Raw genomic sequence first — 25,169 nt, 5'->3', positions numbered from 1 at the left:
AGACCCTTTGGTCCAACTCGTTCTCACCAACTAGCTCAGATATTCTAACCTAATCTAGTCCCATTTGCCAGCACTTGGCCCATATCCCTCCAAATCCTTCCTATTCATACACCTATCCAAATGCCTTTTAAATGTCGTATTTGTACCAGCCGCCACCACTTCCTGGGGCAGCTCATCCATACACACATCACCCTCTGTGTGAAAATGTTGCCCTTCAGGTCCCTTTTAAATCTTTCCCCTCTCACCTTAAATCTATGCCCTCTAGTTCTGGGCTCTCTTATCCTGGGAAAAATTCCTTGGCTATTCACCCTATCCATGCCCCTCGTGATTTTATAAACCTTTATGAGGTCACCCCTTTGTCTCCAATGCTCTGGGGTTGCTGGGGTTAGTGAGGGTTCCAACCCCTTGCAAAAATAAAGCTTAACCTTCAACTTCCTCACTCCATTTGGCTGATCTAGACTTCCACCTGCTGACAACCAACCCAGAGACAGAGAGATAAACCAGAAAATTAATCTGAAGACATCTCCAGAGCAATGCCACAGGGTGTCCACTAGAAGTTGCATGTTTGCCATTGATATAAGAGTTGGAAGCCACATTGGCTCAGTTAATATGGTAGTGGAACACACTAGATTCTAAGAGAGATAGATAACTTTGCATTAAAGCAATATAGTATAGGATGAGGCAGATGTTTAAATGTGGGACAGCCATCTGTTAGCAGAGAGTGTTAGGAAGAAGAACCTGGGTGTGATTATTGATCCTTCACTTAAACTTTTGAGGCAATGCAAAGCTGTTGTGAACAAAGCTGAGATCAAACAAGAGATAAATGCATGTATACTGACAACGCTCAGTTCTATTTCATCCCTGCTACTCCCAACCCTTGCTCTGGCTTTGCACACTGCTCTCCCAACCTCCAGTCCTGGGTGACCCCGAGAACTCCTCCACCTAAATATCGGGAAGACTGAAGCCGCTGTCTCTGACCTATGCAAGGATTTTCACCCCGGAGCACTGACTCCAGGCCACTTTCTTGCAAGTGTCTGAGGCTGAACTAAGCTACCCTCTACCTTCCTGTCACATTTGACCATGAATTGGGCTTGTGACCACATAGCTACTTTATCATCAAGACTTCCACCTCCGTATCTCTGTGCCTCATCACCTTGCTTCAGCTCATCTGTTGAAAGCCTTTTAAACATGGGAACAGGAGTCAGCCCCTCCAATCTGCTTCACCATTTAAGATAAAGCCCATTAACCCCAATCCCATATTTCCACGCTATCCCCACACCTCTTGAAGTCATGAGTAACCTTAAGACTTGGTAATTCCAATGCTCTCATCGAGTCATACAGCGTGGTCAGACCTTTCGGTCCAACTCTACCATCCTAAATAAAGATGGGTTTCTCTGATGCCCACATCCAAATGTATACCAAGTCTCCCTTATCCGTCATCCTGGTGCTTACTGAGAACTTTGGCTCCTGATCCATCAGCACAATGAATTTTAAATCACCTCTTTACTTTCAACCCCCTCCATGGCCTTGCTATCCTCCTTATCTCTATAAATCTCATGCAACTTTAGAACCCTCTGAGATGGACACACTGATCAAGTTCTCAAATCATCAGCACCCCATTTTTAATCTCTGTGAGTGTGCATTCAATTATTCACACCCAAAGCTCTAGAATTCCCTTCCTAAATTTCTCTGCCTCTTTCAGGAACCTGCTTAAAATCGATTGTGTTGACTGAGCATGTGGCCATGTGTCCTATCCTAACATTACTTTTCGTGGTTCAGTGTTAAACATTGAATCCCCTGTGAAGTACCTTGTGACATTACACTGTGTTAACGGTGCTATTTAAATGTAAACCAACAAGCTTATACATGGGAACAGGAGTCGGGAAAATTCCCGATGTCATCATAAATGTGAGAGATTTTGTAATAATATGCAAAATGACTTCATTGACCTGTGTTCTAAATTGACAGAATGGAGGGTCCAGATTTCTGTACTTAATGAAAATTACTGTCTATTCCAAATAAACAGATTTCAGCTACAGGTAAACAATTACATAGAACATTACAGCGCAGTACAGGCCCTTCTGCCCTCGGTGTTGCGCCACCCTGTGAAACCAATCTGAAGCCCTTCTAACCTACACTATTCCATTTCTGTCCATATGCCTATCCAATGACCATTTAAATGCCCTTAAATTTGGTGAGTCTGCTACTGTTGTAGGCAGTGCGTTCCACACCCCTACTACTCTCTGAGTAAAGAAGCTACCTCTGACATTTTCCTATATTTATCACCCTTCCATTTAAAGCTATGTCCACTCATGCTAGCCATCACCATTTAAGGAAAAGGGCTCTCGCTGTCCACCCTATCTAACCCTCTGATTATCTTATAAGTCTCAATTAAGTCATCTCTCAATCTTCTTCTCTCTAACGAAAACAGCTTCAAGTTTCCTCGTGAGACCTTCCCTCCATACTAGGCAACATCCTAGTAAATCTCCTCAGAACCCTTTCCAAAGCTTCCATAGCCTTTCTATAAGACGGTGACCAGAACTGTATGCAATTGCAAGGGTGGTCCCACCAGAGTTTTGTACAGCTGCAGCGTGACCTCATGGTAAACCATCAATATGTAACTCTACTAATTAAGACTTACACACACAAACACACACATACACAAACATAGTTGTGCTAGCGTAGCGAAAGTCTAGGAGCAGAGATCCCTCCCAGTATTTCCTTTTATTTGTCAAGACCTGTTATTCTCTGCTCTTCCTTCTGGAAATATGTTCAATTGCTCACAGGAGGCATAAAGCAACTGGTTCACACTTTATAAGGTCTCTGACTTCTTGGTTAAGATTACAACTTATACCAGCTCGTAAACTGGCTTTCTTCAGGCTTGAAGTTTTTTTTTACTGCACAGAAAGGATGGCTCCTTCCTTGTTGGAGGTTCAACTGCTTCTGACTGAACATTCACACCCACAAGCTGTTCAGCTACCTGCAAGCCAATTGCGTAGTTGTTGGCAGGTGGAAGGCCTTTGTCACCAGCTGATTCAGAGACCAATCAGCTTCTTGTTGCTGGATGAATCACCCTTCCTACACACCCCCTGGCTCCCAGCTCGTCTGCAGAAATCCCCCCCCCCACCCCCACCACTGCTTGAATAAGCAGCAGTGTCAACAACACTGACAATAAGAGTCGGCAGCCTGCTGTTACAAAGTGCAGGAATCCTTTTGGCAGATTTCTGTCCCTCGGTTGACCTTAAACCCTCAGCCCCACTCCTGTCCTTCACTATGCTGATCCCCTGGAGTCACAAGAACATAAATGATAATGTGGAAAATCTACAGAGTCTTAACTTGGCATTCTGCCACCTGACAGGTGGGGGAAGGCGAAGGCAGGACAGATGAGAGTGGGAGGGGGAGATGGAGAGTGAAATTCCAGACAGGGTGGGCAGTCAATTGCTGTCCTGATTGCCATTTTCCCCACTGTTTGCACTGTCAGTTTCTGTAGGGACTGTAGGGAAAAAAAATCCTCTTTAAATATTTCATTACATTGGTCGGCACAAAAACCGTACCATGTTTAGATCCTTTTTAATCATCTGGTGCTCTGGCGGTTACAACTGGCCTGTTATTATTGACGTCACGATATTTTGTGTTGACGGGGATGAAAGTATTGATGGTTAAGGATGTGATTAATGAAGATTTTCTCTGTGCTTCCACCCTGTGCATGGTGATAAGCAAGTCTTATCAGTCTAAGCTTGCCAGCTCCTTGATCCAGACCTCTCCTGAGCTTCAGCTGACTCAGGTCCCTGGGTTTTACTGATGATGACGCACGTTTTGACCTTGCTGTATCTTTGGGAAGCCCTGGTTTGCAGGTCATTCATGGCCAAAGTAGAATTCCTAGTGAAATTCTTACCTGACAACAACTCCAGTGAAAGTTGGTAAGAGGTTTATCCTGAAAGTTGGTAAGAGGTTAACCTTATAATTTATCCTGAAATAACCCAGCCGGATTTCTCTTCAAGAGGCATTAGCAAATAGCGGAGTAGAAACAGAGGGATTGATTTGGCAGGCCAGCAGTACTTCCTGATAAATTGAGATCAACATATTCCAGATTGAGACAGTAGGTCAAATGAGAGATCTGAACAACTGCATATCATTTTGTGTGCAATGATGGCACGTTGCTGGGTTTATGGAACCTTGAAAATGTTGGCGTGTTAGGTTCGTCAGTCATTATCAGCAAAGAGCATCCATTAGCAATACAAGTAGAGAGCAATGGAAACAAAACATTACAGTGAAATCTTAACAATTGCACAATACAGTATGTGGAGCTCTCGCAGAGTTAATTCACATGATCTTATTGAAGGGCTGAATGGCTTTCTCCTTAGCTTCCAGTGTAATAACTGACCGACTCATTCAGAACTCCATAGCTGTTTTGCACGATGATGCTTGTAGTTAGTCGTTGTAGTAAATGTGAACTTTCTGCTTCCATTTCATTTGAAGGTGTGAAGTGTTCTGGCTGTGGTACATTCCAGGGTAACGCAGGCTCTCAGACACCGAACTGGAGATTCTGGTGGCCCGGAATCAAAAGAATCCCTTGCATCTGCAGGGGAAGGTCACCACTTTACAGCCCTTGACCTCCCGACTCCTATTTATGTGTGGCAGCAAGTATACTTTGCTTGGCTTCATGTCCTTCTCCCATTCCTCATCCAACACAAAGGGGAGGGGGATGTGGATGTGCTATATCTCGCAAGATGTCAGTGTTCAAGAACACCTTCCTGCTGATAACTTCTATAAAGTTGAGTAGCACAACATTTGCTCTGTTTAGGTAAAATCTCTACAGAATATTCAGAATAAACGTTGCTAGACTGTTGATGAACTTTTAACAAAACATCAGAAAGTCTCCCAGAATCTTCCAGAAGTATTCTTGAGAACTCCAGCTGTACATGAATCTGAAATGGTGTGCACCTTTTAAGAAGTTTTTGAAGTCTAAACTATGTTACCCACTCCAGAACTGCTGGTCACTGATTGGAGAAAGTTAACAATCACACAACACCAGGTTCTAGTCCAGCAGGTTTATTTGGAAGTACTAGCTTTTGGAGCACTACCCCTTCATCAGGTAACTTGTACTTCCAAATAAACCTGTTGAACTTTAACCTGGTGTTGTGTGATTTTTAACCTTGTCCAGTCCAATCCAACACCAGTTCCTCAACATCGTTGTTAGCAGAAGCCCCAGAGAATCTTCACTTGATTCTAACTGGGCTTTCGTATCCTCTCTGTAATGGAATATGGATGTAACTGTGTCTGAACCAACATTTTGTTCAAATTTGGCTGTTCCTGAGTTTAGTGGTCATTTTGGGGGTGACATTGGTGAAAGGAGAGAAGTTAGACTCAAACAGCTATCTGTTCTGTTGCAGAGTGTCTTAGTGAAAGGATGATAGTTCCAACAATGTTCAGTCACCTACTGAAATATCAGTCTAATTTACACAGTCTGTTATAGGGCTTAAACCAGAAACATGATTACTAACAGGAGGGCAGTTAATTCATTTTTCCCCCTTTATTCCCTCCTGGTTGTGGCAGTTGCTGGCAAGACTACTATTTGTTGCTTTTCCCTAATTACCTTTGAACTGAATATTTTGCAAATTTGTTACAGAGCGGAGTTTAAGAGTTGATCATATTTTTGCAGTTCTGGAGTCACGTGTAGGCCAGAGTCGGTAGGGACAAGAATGAGCTGAATGAGTCATCATGACAATCAATAATGGGTTCATGGTCAACATGACTGAGGCTGACTCTCAGATGTTATGAAATTAATTAAGTTTTACTAATTAAGTAGTGGGATTTGACCCCATCTCCTCTGAGCAATAGCATGAGCTTCTTGATTGTTAATCTAGTGACATTACCAAACTCCAACCCCCAACGATTATGTGGCACCATTTATTGCTTCTTGTGTCCCAAAATATTTCACGGCAAATGACCTACTTGTGAAATGTGTTCACTGTTGTGGTTTTGGCAATTAAAGTCAAAGAGTCAGAAAGGTTTATAGCATGAAAATAGGCCCTTCAGCCAAACATGCCCATTCAGTCCAATTTTCACAATTAAACTAGTCCCATTTGTCTGGGTTTGGTCCATTTCCCTCCGGACCTATCCCTCAATGTACCTGTCTAAATGGTCCTTAAATGACAAAATTGTTCTCACTTCCACCACTACCTCTGGAAGCTCTTTTCAGATACTCACCACCGTCTGTATGAAAAAAAATGCCCCTCTATATCTCTCCCCTCTCACCCTAAATTTATGATCTCTAGTTTTAGACTCACCAACCTTGATGAAAAGCTGTTGACTATCTACCTTATCTAGGCCTCTCTCAATTTTATAGATCTCTTTAAGGTCACCCTTCAGTCTCCTATGCTTAAGGGAAAACAGTCCCAGCCTATCCAACCTCTCCTTTATAACTCGAACCTTTCAGTCCAGAAAGCATCCTAGTAAATCTTCTGTGCATTCATTCTAATTTAGTTATATCCTTTCTAAAGGAGGATGACCAGAATTGTGGCAGCCCAACTGCAAATGTCAAGATCCTGTGAAGACCTGTTAGATAACGACCACTCATTGTGTCCTAGTGGTGTTGGTTGAGGGTTCTAACTGTTGGCTGGGGTCAAACAGAGAGCTCCCATGCTGTTCTTCAGATAGTGGCATGGGATCTCGCTAGGTCTAGGTGAGCTGGGAGACTAGGCCTGAATGGAACATTTCACCTGAGAGTTGGTAGTTCTGACAGTGCAACACATATTGAAGTGTCATGCTTGATGACGTGCTCATATACTGAACTGGAGCTTGAACACACAACTTAAGAAGGCAAACTGTAACATAAAAAACGAATTTTCATTTGTATACAAATTTTAATGTTTTGCATTGAAAGAGAGGCTCCATTGTCAGACCCAATTTGAAGTATTTAACTTTTGTTCAGATCAGAGTGGTGCTGGAAAAGCACAGCAGTTCAGGCAGCATCCAAGGAGCAGGAAAATCGACGTTTCGGGCAAAAGCCCTTCATCAGGAATAGAGCACATAACTGACCACCTGAGAAAAGGAGGGAAGTGTTTCTGTAAACACCATAATCTGATATAGCAAGTTAGTGACCCAGTGAGTTTTATTCCACTCATACTTGGGCACCGGCCAAAGAGAAGGATAATTCTCTAATTGAGAACCTCAAACTAAGTAATTAGCAATTGGCAAGAGCTCGTTGTACTCAATCCTAGCTTAAAAGCTACTGGATTATTTGCTCAATGGTATTAAGTAGAGAATAATGGTGACCTGGAAATAATTTCAACACAGTCATCTCACTGAATTGCTCAAATAACGGTGCAAAATATAAGAGGGAGTGGTGAGTAGTTAATAACCATCATCCACACCCTTAAAAACTTGAATTTTAGTGAATATGGATTTTTACAATTTCAAATCCCTACAGTGTGTGGTCATTAAGCCAATCGAGGCCACACTGACCCTCTGAAGAGCAGCCCACCCACACCCACCCTATTCCTGTAACCCTGCATTTCCCATGGCTAATCCACACAACCTGCATGGGAGAAAAGCCACGCAGGTACGGAGAAAATATGCAAACTCCACACAGTCACCGAAGAGTGAAGTCAAACCTGGGTCCCTGGTGCTGTGAGGCAGCAGTGCAACCACTGAGCCACTGTGCCATATGTAAAAGTTTGTAATCTGAAAGTAATTGTTCAGTTTAGTGTCCTTTTGTTGGTCAGGCAAAATGCAAATGACATCAAACTATCATCGATACAATGATATTCTTGCCTGGAGATTGCCAACGCAACCTCCCTTCGTGCTAGCATTTGATTATTGGAAAATGAAATGATCGGTATACATTAATGCTAGTTATTTATTGCTTCTCTTTCAGAGACCTAACAATGGCCTTGATCTTCTGTACAAAATATCTTCTTTGAACATGGGTTAATGTTAATCCATTTTAAAAGTGTGCTTCAATTCAACATTTTCCGTTGCATTTTTTCATCAGTCTGAAATCAATTTGACTTCTTTCTTTTTATTTGTAAGAGGCAGAACGTCAGGAAGCTTATTTCATGCCTTCAGTATTCACTTTCAAAATATAACAACTTCCTTACATAGGAAATGCGATTTGCTGAGAACTATTTCTCTCGTGTGATATACTTTCCCAGCCACATCCACCATCCTCTTGTCTGCTGGCATATTCTTAATATTTATATTTAACATTTATAATGTTATATGTAACAGTGATCAGGGAAATCAAAATGCCTTGGTGATTTAGCAACTGAAATGTGGCTACTTGTTCAAACTCTGTTAATTTTTAAGACATTGCATAGAGAACTCTTCTGCATGTACTGCACTGTAAATTACTCTGAGAGTATCAGCACCAGACAGCACATTCCCAATCCTTATAGGCTTATGTAGCTGCATTTTATCATATGATTCATTTGCACTAGAGGGTGGATCATATTATGAGAGATTAGAATACTGACAAGAGGATGAAGCAATGCACCCAGTCAATGATAAATTAAACCTTGACTTGCTTCCTTTATCCAGTGTAAAGGTGCACTGCATTACATTGAAAAGAGGTTCTGCAGGGTTTTTTGTTCCTTGCAGGTTAATAGAGAGAGTCTGTTCTGTGATCATTTTGAGTGTGCCAATCTTCTTTCAAAGAAACATTCCAGCTTATCAGCAACAAATACTTCCTGGTTTTTGCAGGATTGTGAACAGTCTGAGCTGGACTAGTGTTGCTTTAGACCGACTTAATGCACTACTTGGTGGAGCAGGCATTGGAGGCAAGTATGATTAATGAAATCTAACGGGTCAGTGCTGTGACTGAGCAGGATACAGCTGGTTATATTATGGATGGGGGATTCAATGTTGTCCATAAAGATAGCAGACAGTTTCATTATAGAGGTGGAGAAATGTTTATGCTTTTTTTGCGCAAATCAATAAAAAAAGCAGTAAATTTGTACTTTATTAAATGTAGTGTTGCCTGCTATCATGCTTGTTGGACAGAGTTGATTCATATAACTGTGTGGTTTTTGTGTCTATCTCTGTCCACATCTCCTCTGTTCAGGGGTCTTGCACTTACCTTGCATGAACAAGGCATTTAATGCCATAAGATATTTGCAGATTTTTAATAATCTGTGCTTCATATTTTCACAAATGCTGGACAAGGTTTTTTTTTCTTACTCACATGAAGGAAGGAAGTTCTGGTTTGATTTCTTTTCCCCGAATTGTGTACGTTTAGTTGAGAAATGATGGCAGAATCTCGATTTGAACAACGGCAGAAAAAGTCATTTTGAATGGCAAAAAGAAGTGTCAGAAGTAGTCATGTGTGAATGGTCTAATTAACACACAGAACCAGGTGGATTATACAGATTCAGTTATGATTGCCTTAAGAATGTGAATGCTTCCCACTTCGGTACTGCATAAAATGCCACTGTAACACTTGAAGAGGTTAATGTTAGGTGCAGTGGTTTGATTACGGAACTGAAGATCAGATACTGCAAATGAGATTTTACTATCTTGTTAATGGCAATACTCTTGTAACTTTCTTTCGACCTGATAACAGTGATGCTTTAGATAATTAAGGCAAACTTGAGGTGCAGTATGAAAAGACTTGGAGCATTACTTTGGAATGCTTGCTCAGATCTCTGTACTGATTGATCAGTAATGATGGGGCCGGTTAGTTACTTTGCATCTGAGAGGCTGCCTTAACCTCTTGAATGCCGCACGGACTGTCACCAACCAACACTGAATGGTCTGTTTGAGGTTGACCCTGACATTCATCTGCAAAGCCGAATTGCACAGGAAATCAGACCAAGAGACTTTTCAGAAAAAAAAATTGAATCCCAGAGGAAAATGCAATTTATTATGAAGTTGAATTGTTTAATTGCTGAATTTCTTTCTTCTTTTCAAGAGGTAACAAAGAAGATTAGTGAGAGTAATGCTGTTGTTGTGATATTGTTCATGAATTTGCAAAATTCATAATTGTTTTCTATGATTCCATATTTTGAAGTTATCCACTTGAGGATATTTTAAAATTGTGAATGTTTTGAAATATCCTTTTGTGGAGATATAGGAGGTTACAGATCTATGTAGGCCCTTATTTTTCTATGTGAAGCCCATGGAGACAAGAATTTATTGGTGGGTGTTGAAGTGCTTTTTAATGCAATTTCGTGTGCAGTAAGTACTAAGTTTCATATTGAAAGCTCGTTTCTGTTCTGATTGACCTTTCAAGTTATGTGTCTTAATCTAACCCATACTAATCTGGTATTTGAAATTATTAGGCTATTTCAAGGGATGAATGTAATCTGATTGTTTTAAAAATGCCACTGTGCTCATTAAATGCGCTTTGACAGTTTGAAGGCCTGGCATTGAGAGAGATGATGTATAGATATTGAGTGCAGGAACAAACTGTTCAGAGGAAAAACCCCAAGTGTTAAGATTGGTCGTTTGAGTCAGATGAGAATGACATTTTCCTTTCGCAAAGATAGGCAGACTACCAGAAGGGGTCTTGGCCTGTTTAATTGAATCGGAGAGTCTTGCTGTACAGAAGAGGTCCTTTGGCCCATCTAGTCTCTACTACCAAATCTGTACTATTACCTGCTCTACTTCCACTTTCCCACACTAGGCCCTAATGTTTTGTTAACTGTCTACCTCTGATAATCCAAAATTGTGTGTTTGTCCCAAGAAAGATGGAAGTATCTATTTGTTTGAAGTAAGCAAATTTAAATAACGCCAAATGAGGACTAAGTACTGAAGAAAAATTCAAACTGCAACTTGGATCGAGAGAGAGTTGAGACATTTATTGTCAGCACACCATGGACGTGGAAAGGAAGCTTTACAGTCATGGAAGATTTATTTCAACCAGTTATTGGAACATGCCCCAACAGCAACGACATGAGAAGGAATACCATTTGTTAACACATCGGAGAGCTTAAAAAAAGGTAAAGTTACCATAGTCCTCCTGGACCACAGGGCTGCTGTCTCATTAGAGGACAATGACTGGTGGTGGCACAATCTGAGGGTTACAACCGAGGGCTGAGGGTGAAGAGAGAGTTGAGAAGGAAGGTTCTTAAAGGTAACCCCAGCTGTTGTGGGAATTGAACCCATTGCCATTGGTGTTAGACTGCATTGCAAGCTGACCAGCTAATCAACTCAACTCCCACCCCACACTGGAGAGTAACTCTTTGTCAAAAGTTTTGATCACAATGTGGTAATGATGGAATCAATTACCAAAAACAAAAGTCTGCAATTTTAGTAAGAACTATAAGTTGTATTAACTTTTAAAAAAAATACTCTGCAAGAGAAAATAACTGCCCAGGGTGGGTGGGGTGTAGTTCTGTGCTCCTGTGAGGACTCCTACAGGATTCAGTCAATATCGTACAGCCTTCATTATCTGATCTGCATACGTTTGTGGGATCACAGATTCATGGAGGGACCAATTTGTTAATTACCTCTAGCGTTTTTACTTGATTTCTGTCTGTGTAACTAGGTTTCAAACTTCACAGGTTGGCTGTGAGCTGTGTTGAGTGTAAGGTTTACAAATATGATTTTTAAGTATTTGAGTATTGTTCAAAACATATTGTTTGAAACAAGGGGGGGGGGGGCATGGTGGCTCAGTGGTTAGCACTGCTGCCTTACAGTGCCAGGTATCCGGTTCAATCCCACCCTCAGGGGACTGTATGGAGTTTGCACGTTCTGCCTTTGTTTGTATGGGTTTCCTCCCACAGTCTGAAAATGTGCAGTTTGGATTGGGGCTGTGCTGAATTGTCCATAGTGTCTGGGGATGTGCAAGCTAGGTGGGTTAGCCTTGGGTAATGTGATGTGAAATGGATAGGCTTTTAGATGGGATTTTCTTTGGAGGGTTGGTGTGGACGTGATGGGCCAAATGATCTACTTCCACGCTTTAGGAATTCTATTATCTTGGAGGAACTGTGAGCCAGTGTCTTGATTTGATGCAATGAACTATTTTAGTTCTAAGCTTTCGCAGTTCCCCAGTGCCATACTTCATTAATTCTAAATTTGTTCAGAAACTGTGATTAGCAGAGCATTGAGGGAGTGATGGGAGGTGCGATCAGGAGATAGAACATGTTGCATGATCCCTATGCTGATATGATAGACCTGTGGTGTTAATTGTTATTAATTGTGTTCAATTCTATGCAGATAGTGAGCACTAACTGGGGATTCACTGGTTCCCCTATAAATAGGAATGGACAGAAAGCATAGTTGCTGGGTGAGGATGTACATGTTTATAAAGTACAGTTTTGCAAATAAATGCTTAGTAAGGGCTTGAGAATTGGTTCTCGTTCTGCACTTTATCATTTGGCTTCAGGCACGAGGCAGAACTGATGTTGACCTTTGGGTCTCTTTGACATGGCTTTAATGATGCCTACTTGATTTCCCTGGCAGCTCACTGGTGAGTGGGGTTTAGTCTGAGACCAATGCATTACAATCACAAAGGGCACATCTGTACAGCACATGGACTGCAGTGGTTCAAGAACTCACCACCACCTTCTGAAGGACAACTAGGGGCGGGCAATATAGCCAGCGATGCCCATGTCCCAGAAATAATTTTAAAAAACAATTTAAAGCCCAGGCCCTGTATGCATCTTTACCCATATAACGGGCAGTATTACCAGGTGATACAATTGTACTCAGTGCCCCGAAGATAAAAGCACTGACTCCGACCTAAATTATGTGTGGTGGGTGGAGTGGAGGAGACAGCAACAACAGTGCTTGTTCCAGATCTGCCCAGCTCCACAGAAATGATACGATTAACACCCTATCCTGACCTTTTGTGTCACTGGTGACCATGGCCCGTTTATACGGAGTTTCCTGTTTGGATGCAAAAAGCCTGAAGTGTACTTAGATCTCAACATCTGGTTGGTGACCCATTTGATTTGATTTATTATTGTCACACGTATCGAGATACAGTGAAAAGTATTGTTTTGTGGGCTTTCCAGACAAATCATGCCTTACATAAGTACACCAGAATAGAACAGAATGCAGAATTTAGTGTTACAGCTACAGAGAACATGCAGAGAAAGATCAACTCTAATATATGAAAGGTCCGTTCATCAGCCTGAAAACAGCGGGGAAGAAGCTGTTCTTGAATCTGCTGGTGCATGTTTTCAAACTTTTGTACCTACTGCCCGATAGAAGAGGGTGGGAGAGAGTTTAGCCGGGCTGGGAGGGGTCTTTGATGATGTTGGCTGCTTTCCTGAGGCAGTGGGAAGTGTAGATGGAGTCAGTGGAAGGAAGGCTGGTTTTTGTGATGGACTGGGCTGCATTCACAACTCTCTGTGATTTCTCATGGTCCTGGGCAGAGTTGTTGCCATGCCAAGCTGTGATGCATTTAAATAGGTTTCTTTCAATGGTGCAGCTATAAAAATTAATAAGAGTTGTTGTGGACGGGCCCAATTTCCTTAGCTTTCTGAGGAATTAGAGGCGTTGGTGCGCTTTCTTGACCATAGAGTCAATGTGGATGGACCAGGACAGATCGTTGGTGGTGTCTGTGTAAGCTCCCTCCAGGTGCTCCAGTTTCTTCCCAGTCTAAAGATGTGCAGGTTAGTTGGATTGGCCATGCTAATATTGCCTAGGAGAAGCCAATTCCTGAAGAAGGGCTCATGCCCGAAACGTCGATTCTCCTGCTCCTTGAATGCTGCCTGACCTGCTGCGCTTTTCCAGCAACACATTTTCAGCTCATGCTAATATTGCCCACAATGTCCATGGATGTGATGCTAAATGTGGGGTTATGGATATAAAGTTGAGGTCTGAATCTGGAAGGGATATGTGTTGGGGGGGAAGTGTGGTCAGTGCAGACTCAATGGACTGAATGGCCTTGTTCTGCACTGTGGGGATTCTCTGAGTCTGATGCCAAAAGTCAGTCACCCCTTCAGTACTGCTCTGGGTTATCAGGCCAGAGTTTTGGGCCAAAGTTCTTGAGTGGGACTTTAACCACAGCCTTTTGCACAGTGGCTCAGTGGTTAGCACTGCTACCTCACAGCACCAGGGACCCAGGTTCAATTCCAGCCTTGGGCGACTGACTGTGTGGAGTTTGCACATTCTCCCTGTGTCTGCGTGGGTTTCCTGCAGGTGCTCCGGTTTCCTCCCACAGTCCAAAGATGTGCAGGTTAGGTGAATTGGACATGCTAAATTGACCATCGTTGTTAGGTGCATTAGTCAGAGTTACTCTTCAGAGGGTAAGTGTGGAATTGTTGGGCCAAAGGACCTGTTTCCACACTGTAGGGAATCTAATCTTAAAAAAAACTGTCACTAATCATTGAAATTAACTGTTGTTTTCATAACAATACCTCTGACACTATGCAAAACAATTTAGAGTGTTGGACCATATGGTTTGGATTGCAGTGGATATAAGAAGTATGATAGGGACTCTCTTGGTTTGCACTGTGACCCAGTGCCTAGTTATGGATGAGCATAATGGGGAATGATTAATAACTCCTTCTGAAGTAATCTCTTAAACTTCTTAAAAATACTGACTGTGCATTAATGCAGGTGATGTGCAAGCTCAGGAGGGATCACAAGCAAAATTGCTTGATATGTGAATCTGTGCAGCATTTACTATAATCCTCATTCCCACCTTAAGATCGTTTCAGGAATTATTTGGTGTTTATGTGGAAGGGCCAGCATAGACATCCCACTCAAGAAGCAGATTTGCAGGTTGGTCGCAGAAACAGACTCTGGGGTTTGTGAAAAGACAGAGGAGGAATGGTTGGAGGGATGGGTGTTTGAGAGAAGCCGCATTGTCTGGTGTTCGAAGTGTGTTGAAAATCCGCAGACAGATAATACTTAAACGTAGCAAATGTCTGGGGACTTACTGACATAAAACTTATCTGATTAGCACAGATAGATGGTAGATTAAAAACCCCTCCAGTTGGAGCAGGGAACATTGGGTGGGAAGCTGGGGGCTGCTGGAAGTGTGTGGGGAGGTGTAGAATTTGAAATGGCAGACCGGAGTGTATCTTCAGTCATGAATTGTCAATGATGTGTTGGTGAAGGCAGATTAAGTCAGTTTTACTGGAGCTTCTGCATGTTTGATCATGTGCCCTGTCCAGGGGAGGCTGGAAAACAGTGTTTTTGTTATGTGAGTAGAGCACTGAGAGATCTTGTCCCTTAAAATGTGTTTTTTTCTCTTAATTAATCATCTACAGAAAATTGACAGTTTTAGTTTTTTTATATAATAAAGTATTTTAATGGTCCATAAAGTTATTGGTAGTTTAGAAATAACAATTAAACTATTTGACATCTTACTAATATTTAGAATCTGCTTTGTCAGGACACACTTCAGGGTTACTTGGGATCTGGGTATTAATATGGCAAATATTGGAACTGTGCACTAAGGGTGAACACAAAAAACAAATGTGCTGAAAGAAATGATCTGAAAGATTTCCGTTTTAGTCCAACCTGATACCTTGTGCGTCACAGGAATATGAAATCCCTCTGGACCTCATTTACACAAGACAGGTTTTTTAAGTGAATCGGCAGATTTCCTAACTCCGCACTGTTCTTCTGTTGCAGTCGTGAGAGTGATCTATCAACTATCATCTCCAACTTGCACCAGAGCAGGCAACTCGTTATGCCAGAGAGTCAAAGTCGAAATGAGATAAAGAAAAATGGCATCGACCTACTCCCAGGACAGACTGGTAAGATTGCAAAATGTCACACACACACACACACAGCATTGCAATGATCAGCTTTGTGAATGAATGATTGCAGATTTTCCCCAAAATGAACCCTTTGAGGATTTTGTTCCTCCTTTTTCGAGGACTCATGAAATTCACCTACAATACCTTAACTGAGTGTCCATGTGTGAGTTTTACTGGGTGTCTATCAATGGGTTATTCAACCATGGAGTGGAAGGAGATATTTAACAGAGGAACCTGCGTATACAGAACACAGACAAAGCCAGAAGGATGTAATCAGGGTGGTTTATTTGTTTCTTTCTGATAGAGTTTCTGGGGCCAGACATAGTTCTGTGAATACACCAGAGACCCGCAATCAAATCTGGGACCTGCTAATCTGTTTGGCTTAGTGACAGTCCATGTGAAATCCTTGCCTCTCAGCTACTGATGGAGCTTTAATGGTTTAAGGATTTGACTGCACTCTGATCCAGCCAACTTATGAAACCACTTCTTGTTGCAGGACTTGCTAAATGTCACAGCTGTCAAGAGTTTCCATACATCCTGTCACAAAACAGAACTGTTGCTGGATTAGTAATTACTTGTTGACTATGTTAAAAATCTTCTCAGGGCTGCAGAGTTGCCTACTTGATCTGTGTCAACATGACCCAGCTGATAGCACATTTGTTCTGTGAATCACAAGATACAGCGTTCAATCCCACCCCGTAAGTTCAAGGCTGTTACTCCAATGGAGTGCTGCACTGTCTGAGGTGCTGTTTCCATTGCATGAGATGTTAAAACAAGGCCACATCTGCCTGTTTGGGTGGATGTAATAGATATAAGAACATAAGAATTATGAGCAGGAGGAGGCCATCTGGCCCATTGAGCCTGCTCTGCCATTCATGGCTGATCTTCTCATGGCCTCAGTTCCACTTACTCGCCCTCTCATCATAACCCCACATTTGCTATTTCAAGAAGAGCATGAGAATAATTCCTGGTGTTCTGGCTGATAATTACCACTGTCCCCACCCCCCACAGTGAATATCACGCAAACAGATTATTTAACTGTTCTGACAGGACTGTCTATGGGAGCTCGCTGTACACAAATTGCCTGATCTGACATTGCAACAGTGAACACATTCCAAAAATATTTCTTTTGGGAGACTGTGCTGTTTTGCTAATTGGCGCTACCTTTCCTGCCTTATAATGAGCGCAGTTGGCTGGACTGGTGATGCAAAAGGACCCCAAGCAGGGCAGATTCAATTCCCACACCGGCTGAGGGTACCATGAAGGCCTTACTTTCTCAATCTCACCTCTCACTTGAGGTGTCCTGAACCTCAAGTTAAACTCACCACCAGTTGTCTCTCTATCTCTCTAATGAGAGAGTGGGACTAAAGTGTCTTTACTTTCTTTTGAAACTTTACAGTGAAGAAAAGGTTGTGAAAGGAGCTATATAAATGCAACTCTCTCCTTCTACCTCTATGTTCAGTTGTGGCCGTAAGACTCAATCAACCCATTGCATCTATTCAAATCAATTTGAAAATTTCTGCATGGAAATTTGAATAACTTGAAGGAAATAGAAAATCATCATGAAATTTAAATGTGCAAATATTTTGCTGTACTTTTTACAAGCGATGACGAGTTATGGGGCTGCAGTTAGACTACAATTAAACAGGACCTGAAGTGTATGATACTGCGTTGTACTGCTGACTGCAGTGCACAGTGAGGCTACTAGTGGGATTGCTTTGCAGACGAGTGCAAAGTTCAGTGCATTTTAACCCCACTAAGAGGACTGGTGTCAGCAATCCATTTGGTAGTGGATGACCCAATGCAAGTTGATTTCACATCGTGCACATTCACATGCTCACCAATCGTCCGGACCCCATCATCATGTGCTGCCAGTACATTACAGTGAATCTGTCAACATTTGTAAGAAGAGATGTTTACACTACACTCTTCACCAGAGCTGACTTATACTGACATTTAGTAATCCAACTTGAATCCAAATTTGCCTCATCTGCTTAATGGTGTGTTCATTTGAAGGCTATGCAGCCTGTTTTCCTGATTCACAACCAATAGCACAAGATTGTTCGTTTAGCTCAATGATGTCTCCCTATTACATCCATTTCTCTTCAATGTTAAATGGAAGATTTATCTTCAGTTCAAGGTTCACAGAATCACAGTTTAAAAATCAGGTGTCTCCCATTTAAGACGTAGATGAGGGAATTGTATTTCTCTCAGAAGGTGTTGAGTCTTTGGAACCCTCTTTTCCAGAGAGTGGTGGGGGTGGGGATGTTGAATAGTTTTAAAGCAGTGATGGGTAGATTCTTGACAAATGAGGGAGCCAAAGGTTATTGGAGATTGGCAGAAGTGTAGAACTGAGGGCACAATCAGCTGATTTGCTGAATAGTGGAGCAGGCTGGATGGGCTGAATGGCCCACTTCTGCTGCTGTTTGCATGCTGTTTTAAACATCAATGTTAAATCTACAGAGGACAGACTTTCAGAGAAATGTATTCAGTTTGGGATGATAACCTTTGGAGTCGTAATTTTGTGATATGGACCTTATTGATGAGGTCAGTGAGTATTAACCATCCCAGGTTGGGCTTGGAAAGCCCCTGAACTATGTCAGGCCACCAATGGTGATACTCTGGAGGGAGAGCCAGGATTTTGCCTCATTGCCAATGAAGAAACAGCAATGTAGTTCCTGGTCAGGCTTATTATTGGAGGGGGATGTTGGAGCTGGTGAGATTCCCTCCCAGTGACCACCCTGCTCCTGCTAGCTGATGGAGATATGGGTTTGGAAATTACTGTTAAAAAGGTAGACAGTGTCATGTGCACAGTTCACACATCTTTGAGTTAACTGAATTACAATAACTGAAATCGTTTGTGTTTGTACTGGTCATTGCACTGCATTTTGAATAGAAGAAAGTTATATAGCTCCTCAAACGCCCATACCATTAGATCCAGCCTCACTTACCCCCAACCTCCTCCATATCTCTTGATATATGTATGTCCATGCTACTTGAGTCCTTTAACATTTTTAAACTCCTTGAGGAAAGATAGACTTATCATAGTCCTACTGAAACATAGGACTGCTCTCTCATAAGAGAGAAAGAGAGTTGTTTGGTGGTGGTTTAACCTGAGGGTCACCACACCTCAGGCGAGGAGAGAAGTTCAGAAGGAGAGTCCTTCATGGTAACCTCAACCAGTGATGGGAATTGTACCCATGCTATTGGCAAAACAAATCAGCCATCCAGTCCACTGAGCTAACTGGTCCCCACTCCTTAACTGGGACAGCCTGCAATCTCTATACCCCATATAACATAGACAGACACCTGATTTTGTCTGAAGTAGTCAGATGTAGGTAATGTTGATGCTTTACCCATGTTGATCTCGGGGACATGAACAGGAAGCTGGGTTAATATTGGCAGCTACTTGCTGAGAGGCTGGTGTTTTGTTACTGCCCGGAATGCTCACAATGATTATTGATCTAAGTGTTTCTTAAATTCAGTAACGATACTGCTCAAAGATACACCAGCTTCAAGTTGTGCGGTTAAGTTTGGCGTCTGCTCAAAGAATTTGATGCACAGGCCGAGGGTTCAGTGTTGATAAAATCTAATTGCTGTATTGATCCAGGCTGGAGCCAGTCACAGCAGCATCAGTAATTGAGATATTTCTGTTGCTGTGGTGAGCCCTTGGAGCAGATTTGTGTTCCTCACAGTTCACTAAGACCTGAGACCAGTGTCGTGGAACACCGCATATCCCAATTTCAGAGCGCTCAGTCATTTCAGCCAAATGTTTTTCAAAGCATTTTATTTTCAAATTGGATTTGGTCCGCACGATGTGGAGTGTTTTATTTTCATCCTGTTTTTACTGGCCAGGTGAGGAACCATTTGATCTTTGGTGAAGTGAAGAAAGGACTTGTATTTGTATGACATCTTTCATAGAGGAGAAAGTGAGGTCTGCAGATGCTGGAGATCAGAGCTGAAAATGTGTTGCTGGAAAAGCGCAGCAGGTCAGGCAGTATCCAAGGAACAGGAAATTCGACGTTTCGGGCATAAGCCCTTCATCAGGAATGGCTGATGAAGGGCTTATGCCCGAAACGTCGAACTTCCTGTTCCTTGGATGCTGCCTGACCTGCTGCGCTTTTCCAGCAACACATTTTCAGCTGACATCTTTCATAGTCTCGCTGTCCTAAATGCTACATAGACAGTGAAGTACATTTGAAGAGTGGTCACCGTCAGAAGATGGAAAACGTAGCAGGCAGCTTGCACACACCAGACTCCCATTAGACATGTCACAATGAGCAGATTGCTCATTTAAAACCATTCAGAGTAAATATTGGCTGCGGCTCTGGGGGAAATCCCCTCATCTTCTTTAAATCAAGTCGGGGATCTTTTACTCGTGAGTGCAGGTGGGACTTCCATTTAATATCTTGCCCTAAAGATGTCACCACTGACGGTGCAGGATTTCCTCAATACTGCGTTGAATTATAAGCCTCAGTTCAAGTCTCCGTAGTTGGATGTGAACCAACCCACCTCTTACCTGTGCTGAGTTTCTCTCAGCAGATTTAGTCCTCTGATCCAGAGTTGATCTCCTTCCAAAATACTTGCAATATACCTGACTTCAGGTTGATTCTTCTAATTGTGATGAGCATGGCTGTCAGGTTTCACACCCAGGTGGCTATTTGGAGATTGCCTCCAGTGTTAGATTCTCTCTGGCCCTCTCCCTTCTCTTGGGCTTCCCTCTGGTACCTCATCCCAGAGACCATGGCAGTATGGCATGGCAGACCATTCTTGTTGTTGCATGTGACATACCAGGCCAGGGATCACTGGGTGGGGATTCCTCAATAGCTAAAGCATTCCTGCAACTAAACCAACTCAGAGCAGTGAGCTTCACAAACCCGAGCCCTGGATCTGGAATCCTCCTGTCTGCATGACTGAACTCCCAAGTGGAGGCATAAGGGGAAGGCACAGCAGAGTTCTTGAGCACTGACCGGTTGGAGTATTAACACACAACTGAGTTCACAGCAGATGACGCTTAGACAAGAGGGAAAGATCCAATTATTAAAGGTTCTCATTAATCCAGTAGACTGTCCATTGTAACTCATTCATACATTGTAAATGTTCAATTAATGGAAGGAACATCAATTCGTACAGAACCATCGCAAGAAAATTGGGTATATGCCACAAAGAGGAAGAACCATTCCATTTGAATAAAGTTGAGTTGATCCCAGAATTTCAGACCACAGTTTTATCAACTGCATATCAACATCATGCCAGTGGCATTGAGAGCTGAGGCCCTCAGCCCTAGCCTGTGGCCATGCCCAACGTGCATTCAGTTGGGTAGAGGGAAAACATGAGGGAGAGGGTAACCTTAAACTTATGACTGACTGGGTCAGTTGTAGCCTGTGTCTCAGAGTGACTGTCTTGGAGTTTTCCTCCATTCATTGCAGATGTAATTCACCATCTACAGTGGAATAGTGAGGCTGAATATATTTAGTTACAGACAGTTGGACTCTTTAAGGTTAAACCATGTCCTGTACAGACAGTGAGTATATCTCTGGGAAGAGTTTTGTTTTGCTATTTGTGGTTCGGTTGTTCAGATTTGGATATAGAACGTAGAACATTACAGCGTTGTACAGGCCCTTCAGCCCTTGATGTTGTGCCGACCTGTGAAACTGGGAAAAAGTATCCTCCTGTGAGCTGCTCGTGGGCTGGTGCTGAGGTGGCCTCCGGCTTTGGTTAGAGACAAAAAAAAACTGCAGATGCCGGAATCCAAAGTAGACGAACAGGAGGCTGGAAGAACACAGCAAACCAGGCAGCACCAGGACGTGGAGAAGTCAATGCTTTGGGCGTAACCCTTCTTCAGGACTAGATGTGTGGGTAGGGGGAAGCTACAGATAAAGAGAGGAGGGGATCGGGGGTGGGGAGAGTAGCAGAATGATGAGGTAGTGATTGGTGAACACAGGTAGTGAGTTTGGTTGTCTGATTTCACAACTTCAAGAGCAAACTTAGCCAAATGGGAATAATCTGGCATTGGTTGGGCAAGTGGACTGGCAGGAAGCAAGGTTAATGATTGAAAATCCCAAGTCGTCCTTCAGTAAAGCCAAGGGATTTGGAGAGGCAATGAACAACCATTCCAGACATTGAGATGACGTTTGACAGAGTGAACTCTCCTTGCTTCCATCTTTCTGCTAACAGGGAACTGATGAGTGTGTTTGCAACAAACCCATCTTTAATTCTAGGTTAAGCCTCTGGGTCTGGTTCACAATCCGTGTGACAAGATTCTTACTCGAGTGTCAAATTGCAGTGAAAGAGAGTGTACCTAATGACTTGTTTAGAGGCATCTCATACTCAGTTGTCAAAATTTGGAGATTAGCAGAGAGAGTCCAATGCAGCAGATGTTTGTTTATTTTCTTGAAAATAGTGGTTTAAATAAATTTGTCTAGACATTTGACCAAATTGCAGGGTGGGAGATTGTGATTCCCAGTATAGGGTTGTTAACTACTGGAGGAGATTCCATCAACTGCACAACACACAAAAAAAAGGAATTTTAAACAGATTCACTACTTTCATATGAAATTGTCTCATGCTGTGAAACCAAAATATATATTTTTTTCCCTCCCGAAAAGATCTAAAGAGCCACAGAGTAGATCAAGGTGTTTTTGTTTCAAGCACATCTGTCTTAACTTGAGTTGAAACGATTTCTGTAGATGTCTTTCATCTTAATTGAGAAAGACATGCATACAGGGATGAGCAGTCAGGGCTGCCTAACGTGGTGTGGCAGCAAATCTGAAGGTTTGTGCATTAAGCAAGGATTTAGTACTCCTGTAATCGGCTGGATCTGTGTCTATAAACAAGCCCAATCCTCTGATCCTGTTTGTCTAATTCTGTCTGCCTCTGTTCTTCACAACAAATTCAGACTGTGGTGATGGGTTCGGGGAGGTGGGGGCTGCACAGGGTCATCAATTTCTTTCTGGATTTTCTTCATTGAATTTTATTTTGCCTTCAGTTCCCCCATAAAGTCTGCACTCTCATTCAGTGGGTCAAGGGGTCTGCTCCCATGTGAACACCTCACCAGAAAATGACAGGACCATTGAAATCCCCTGATCCAAATTCCCTTCCATCAATCTGCACACCTGAAGCCATGGCCTGGGTTAATTTTCATTAGAACTTGAGATAACACTTGTGTGTGAGGTGGGTTTTTATCCTTCTCAGTCCAGGTGAGAACCTGGTAGGATGATTCATATCTTCAGGGAAGCAGCCTGCTCAGCACAGTATCAATTTCAATGATGTGAAGATTGGGTTGGTACAGTCTACCACCACGACCCCACCCCCTCCACCTCAACTTTCACTTTCACCATCACCCCCATCTCCACTCTACCACCACACCCACTTCCACCTCAATCCTAACCTTCACCTCTACCCCACCTTAACTCCCACCTCAATCCTAACCTTCACCTCCATCTCCAGCTCTATCTCCACTTCTGTCCCCACCCACACCTCCATTCCATCTCAACCCTACCTCCACTCTCACCTCAACCCCAACCTCTACCCTCTTCTCAACACCCCCCCTCAACCCCAACCTCCACCCTCACCTCAATCCCAAATTCCCCACCTCAAATTCACCTCACCTCCCATTTTGACCCCCTTCTCCATCCTCACCTCAGCCCCACCTTCACCTCCACCTTCACCTCCACCCATTTCCATTTCTGTCCCCATCTCCCACCTTCACTTCTGTCCCCACCGCAATTCCACTTCATTCTCTACCCCTCAACTCGAGGTCTGTCCCTATCTTCACCTCCATCTGCCCTTAGCCTACCTTCGTCGCCACCTCTGCCTCCACTTCCCTCTCTACTGCCCAACTGTGAGCCAACCCCCACCTCCTCCAGACTGCCCCGTGATATTCAGGGTCCATTCACCAAAGGGAAACAAATTGTGAATTCATTGTCAAAAGCCCACCATCCAAGGACCTGAATCCAGTACATACAATCAACTCAACAAAGCAGGAAGACAATTTGACGAATGTCTGTGAATATGTGAAGAGTTCCTAAATTGTAGGTCAGGTGCTCAATGAAGCATTGGTTTGAGATCTGGTCTTTTCTAATCATTTTTAATTATTGAGAATGCTGATTTTTTTTAATTGTAGGAAAGTGAATCATTAATGTTGAACTGTTGAATATGTCTCTGTAGGATCAGTATGGAGTGAATTCCTGTTTGTGGACTGGCAGGACGCTGTATTGCTTGAATGTCATTTCTGTTATAAAACAGCAATCAGTGTTAATTGTTGGTATTTTGAAGTGTCTGAAATATGGATGCTCTTAAATTGAGTGAAATCTCATTAACATGGATTTCAGCGTTCCGCACTTATGGCAGATAACTACATCTGTTGTTCATAATCATGGCTTTTGCTACACTAACAGGGATTGGTGAGATTTGGCCTACAGTGAGGTTAAAGCCTTATGCCAGTATTTCTTAATTGAGTCTCTTTTGATTGTGGAAATGGAATATGAACTAAGCTGCTGAATTGGGAGAATAAAATTCAATTTTTGCTGCATGTTGGAGCAGACTGTGTGGGGTTTGCTGTGACATGAATTATTTGAGTTCCCAAACTGGGAGATCTAGGTGTGGGGAAGAGGTTGTCAGAGATAGCTCTGAGTGTGTTTTGGTCGCCATGACACAGGGACCTTGCTGGGTAAAGGCCGCAAATAAATTTGAGAGGGCAGCATTAGAACTAACCCAGGTATCGGCAACAAACAAACAAAATGAAAACCCTCGCCATAGTTCCAGCCTCAGGGGTTGGATCGCCTGTGAATTGACAGCGAGCCCCGTCTGGACAGCAGACTGAGCTGGAGTATTTGTGGTTTATAATCTGAGCCGAGTGCAAGCTGCAGTGTGCTGCTCTCTCAGATTGTATCTAATCAGGGCTGGGAGGGGAAGGCTCAGGGGCTTTTCATCCTTGTCCAGAAGCAACTAGTGCATCTGTGCAGATTAATGCACGTTTAATGAGAGGATCCTAATCACTTGATGCTGCTGGATCTGAATAGGCAGAAATTGGAAACACTGCGTGTGTGTGTGTGTTTCAGTGACAAGGGGGAGGGGACTCACATTGTGTGTGTGTGTGTGTGTGTGTGTGAGAGAGAGAGAGAGAGTGTGTGCAGGAGTGTAAGAAAGTGTCTGTGTGTGGGGGGGGAGTGTGGGAGTGTGAGTGTCTGTATGTGGGGGGGGAGTGTGTGGGGGGAGTGTGAGTGTGTGGGGGGGGAATGTGGGAGTGTGAGTCTCTGTGTGTGGCGGGGAGTGTGGGAGTGTGAGTGTCTGTATGTGGAGGGGGAGTGTGGGAGTGTGAGTGTGTGTGTAGGGGGGGAATGTGGGAGTGTGAGTGTCTCTGTGAGGGGTGTGTGTGGGGGGGGAGTGTGGAAATGTGAGTGTCTGTGTGTGGGGGAGGAGTGTGGGAGTGTGAGTGTCTGTGTGAGGGGTGTGTGTGTGGGGGGAGTGTGCGTGTGTGAGTGACTGTGTGTGAGAGATGTCTGT

General features: G+C 43.0%; 1 protein-coding gene across 8 annotated transcripts in view; it reads left to right on the top strand.

The window, feature by feature from the left end:
* The window catches only part of samd11 (sterile alpha motif domain containing 11), a 321,180-nt gene that overhangs the window by 140,118 nt on the left and 155,893 nt on the right, over positions 1–25,169 (top strand). For all 8 annotated transcript variants that reach the window (XM_060852148.1, XM_060852146.1, XM_060852147.1 and 5 more), the window contains one exon: positions 15,535–15,659. In XM_060852148.1, coding sequence (XP_060708131.1) covers positions 15,535–15,659 — 125 coding nt within the window. The remainder of the gene's footprint in view (positions 1–15,534; positions 15,660–25,169) is intronic.

The sequence above is a fragment of the Hemiscyllium ocellatum genome, chromosome 37, assembly GCF_020745735.1.
Source record: "Hemiscyllium ocellatum isolate sHemOce1 chromosome 37, sHemOce1.pat.X.cur, whole genome shotgun sequence".
NCBI lineage: Eukaryota > Metazoa > Chordata > Chondrichthyes > Orectolobiformes > Hemiscylliidae > Hemiscyllium > Hemiscyllium ocellatum.
Note: the sequence above shows the minus strand (reverse complement) of the source record. Positions and strands in the feature narration are given on the sequence as shown.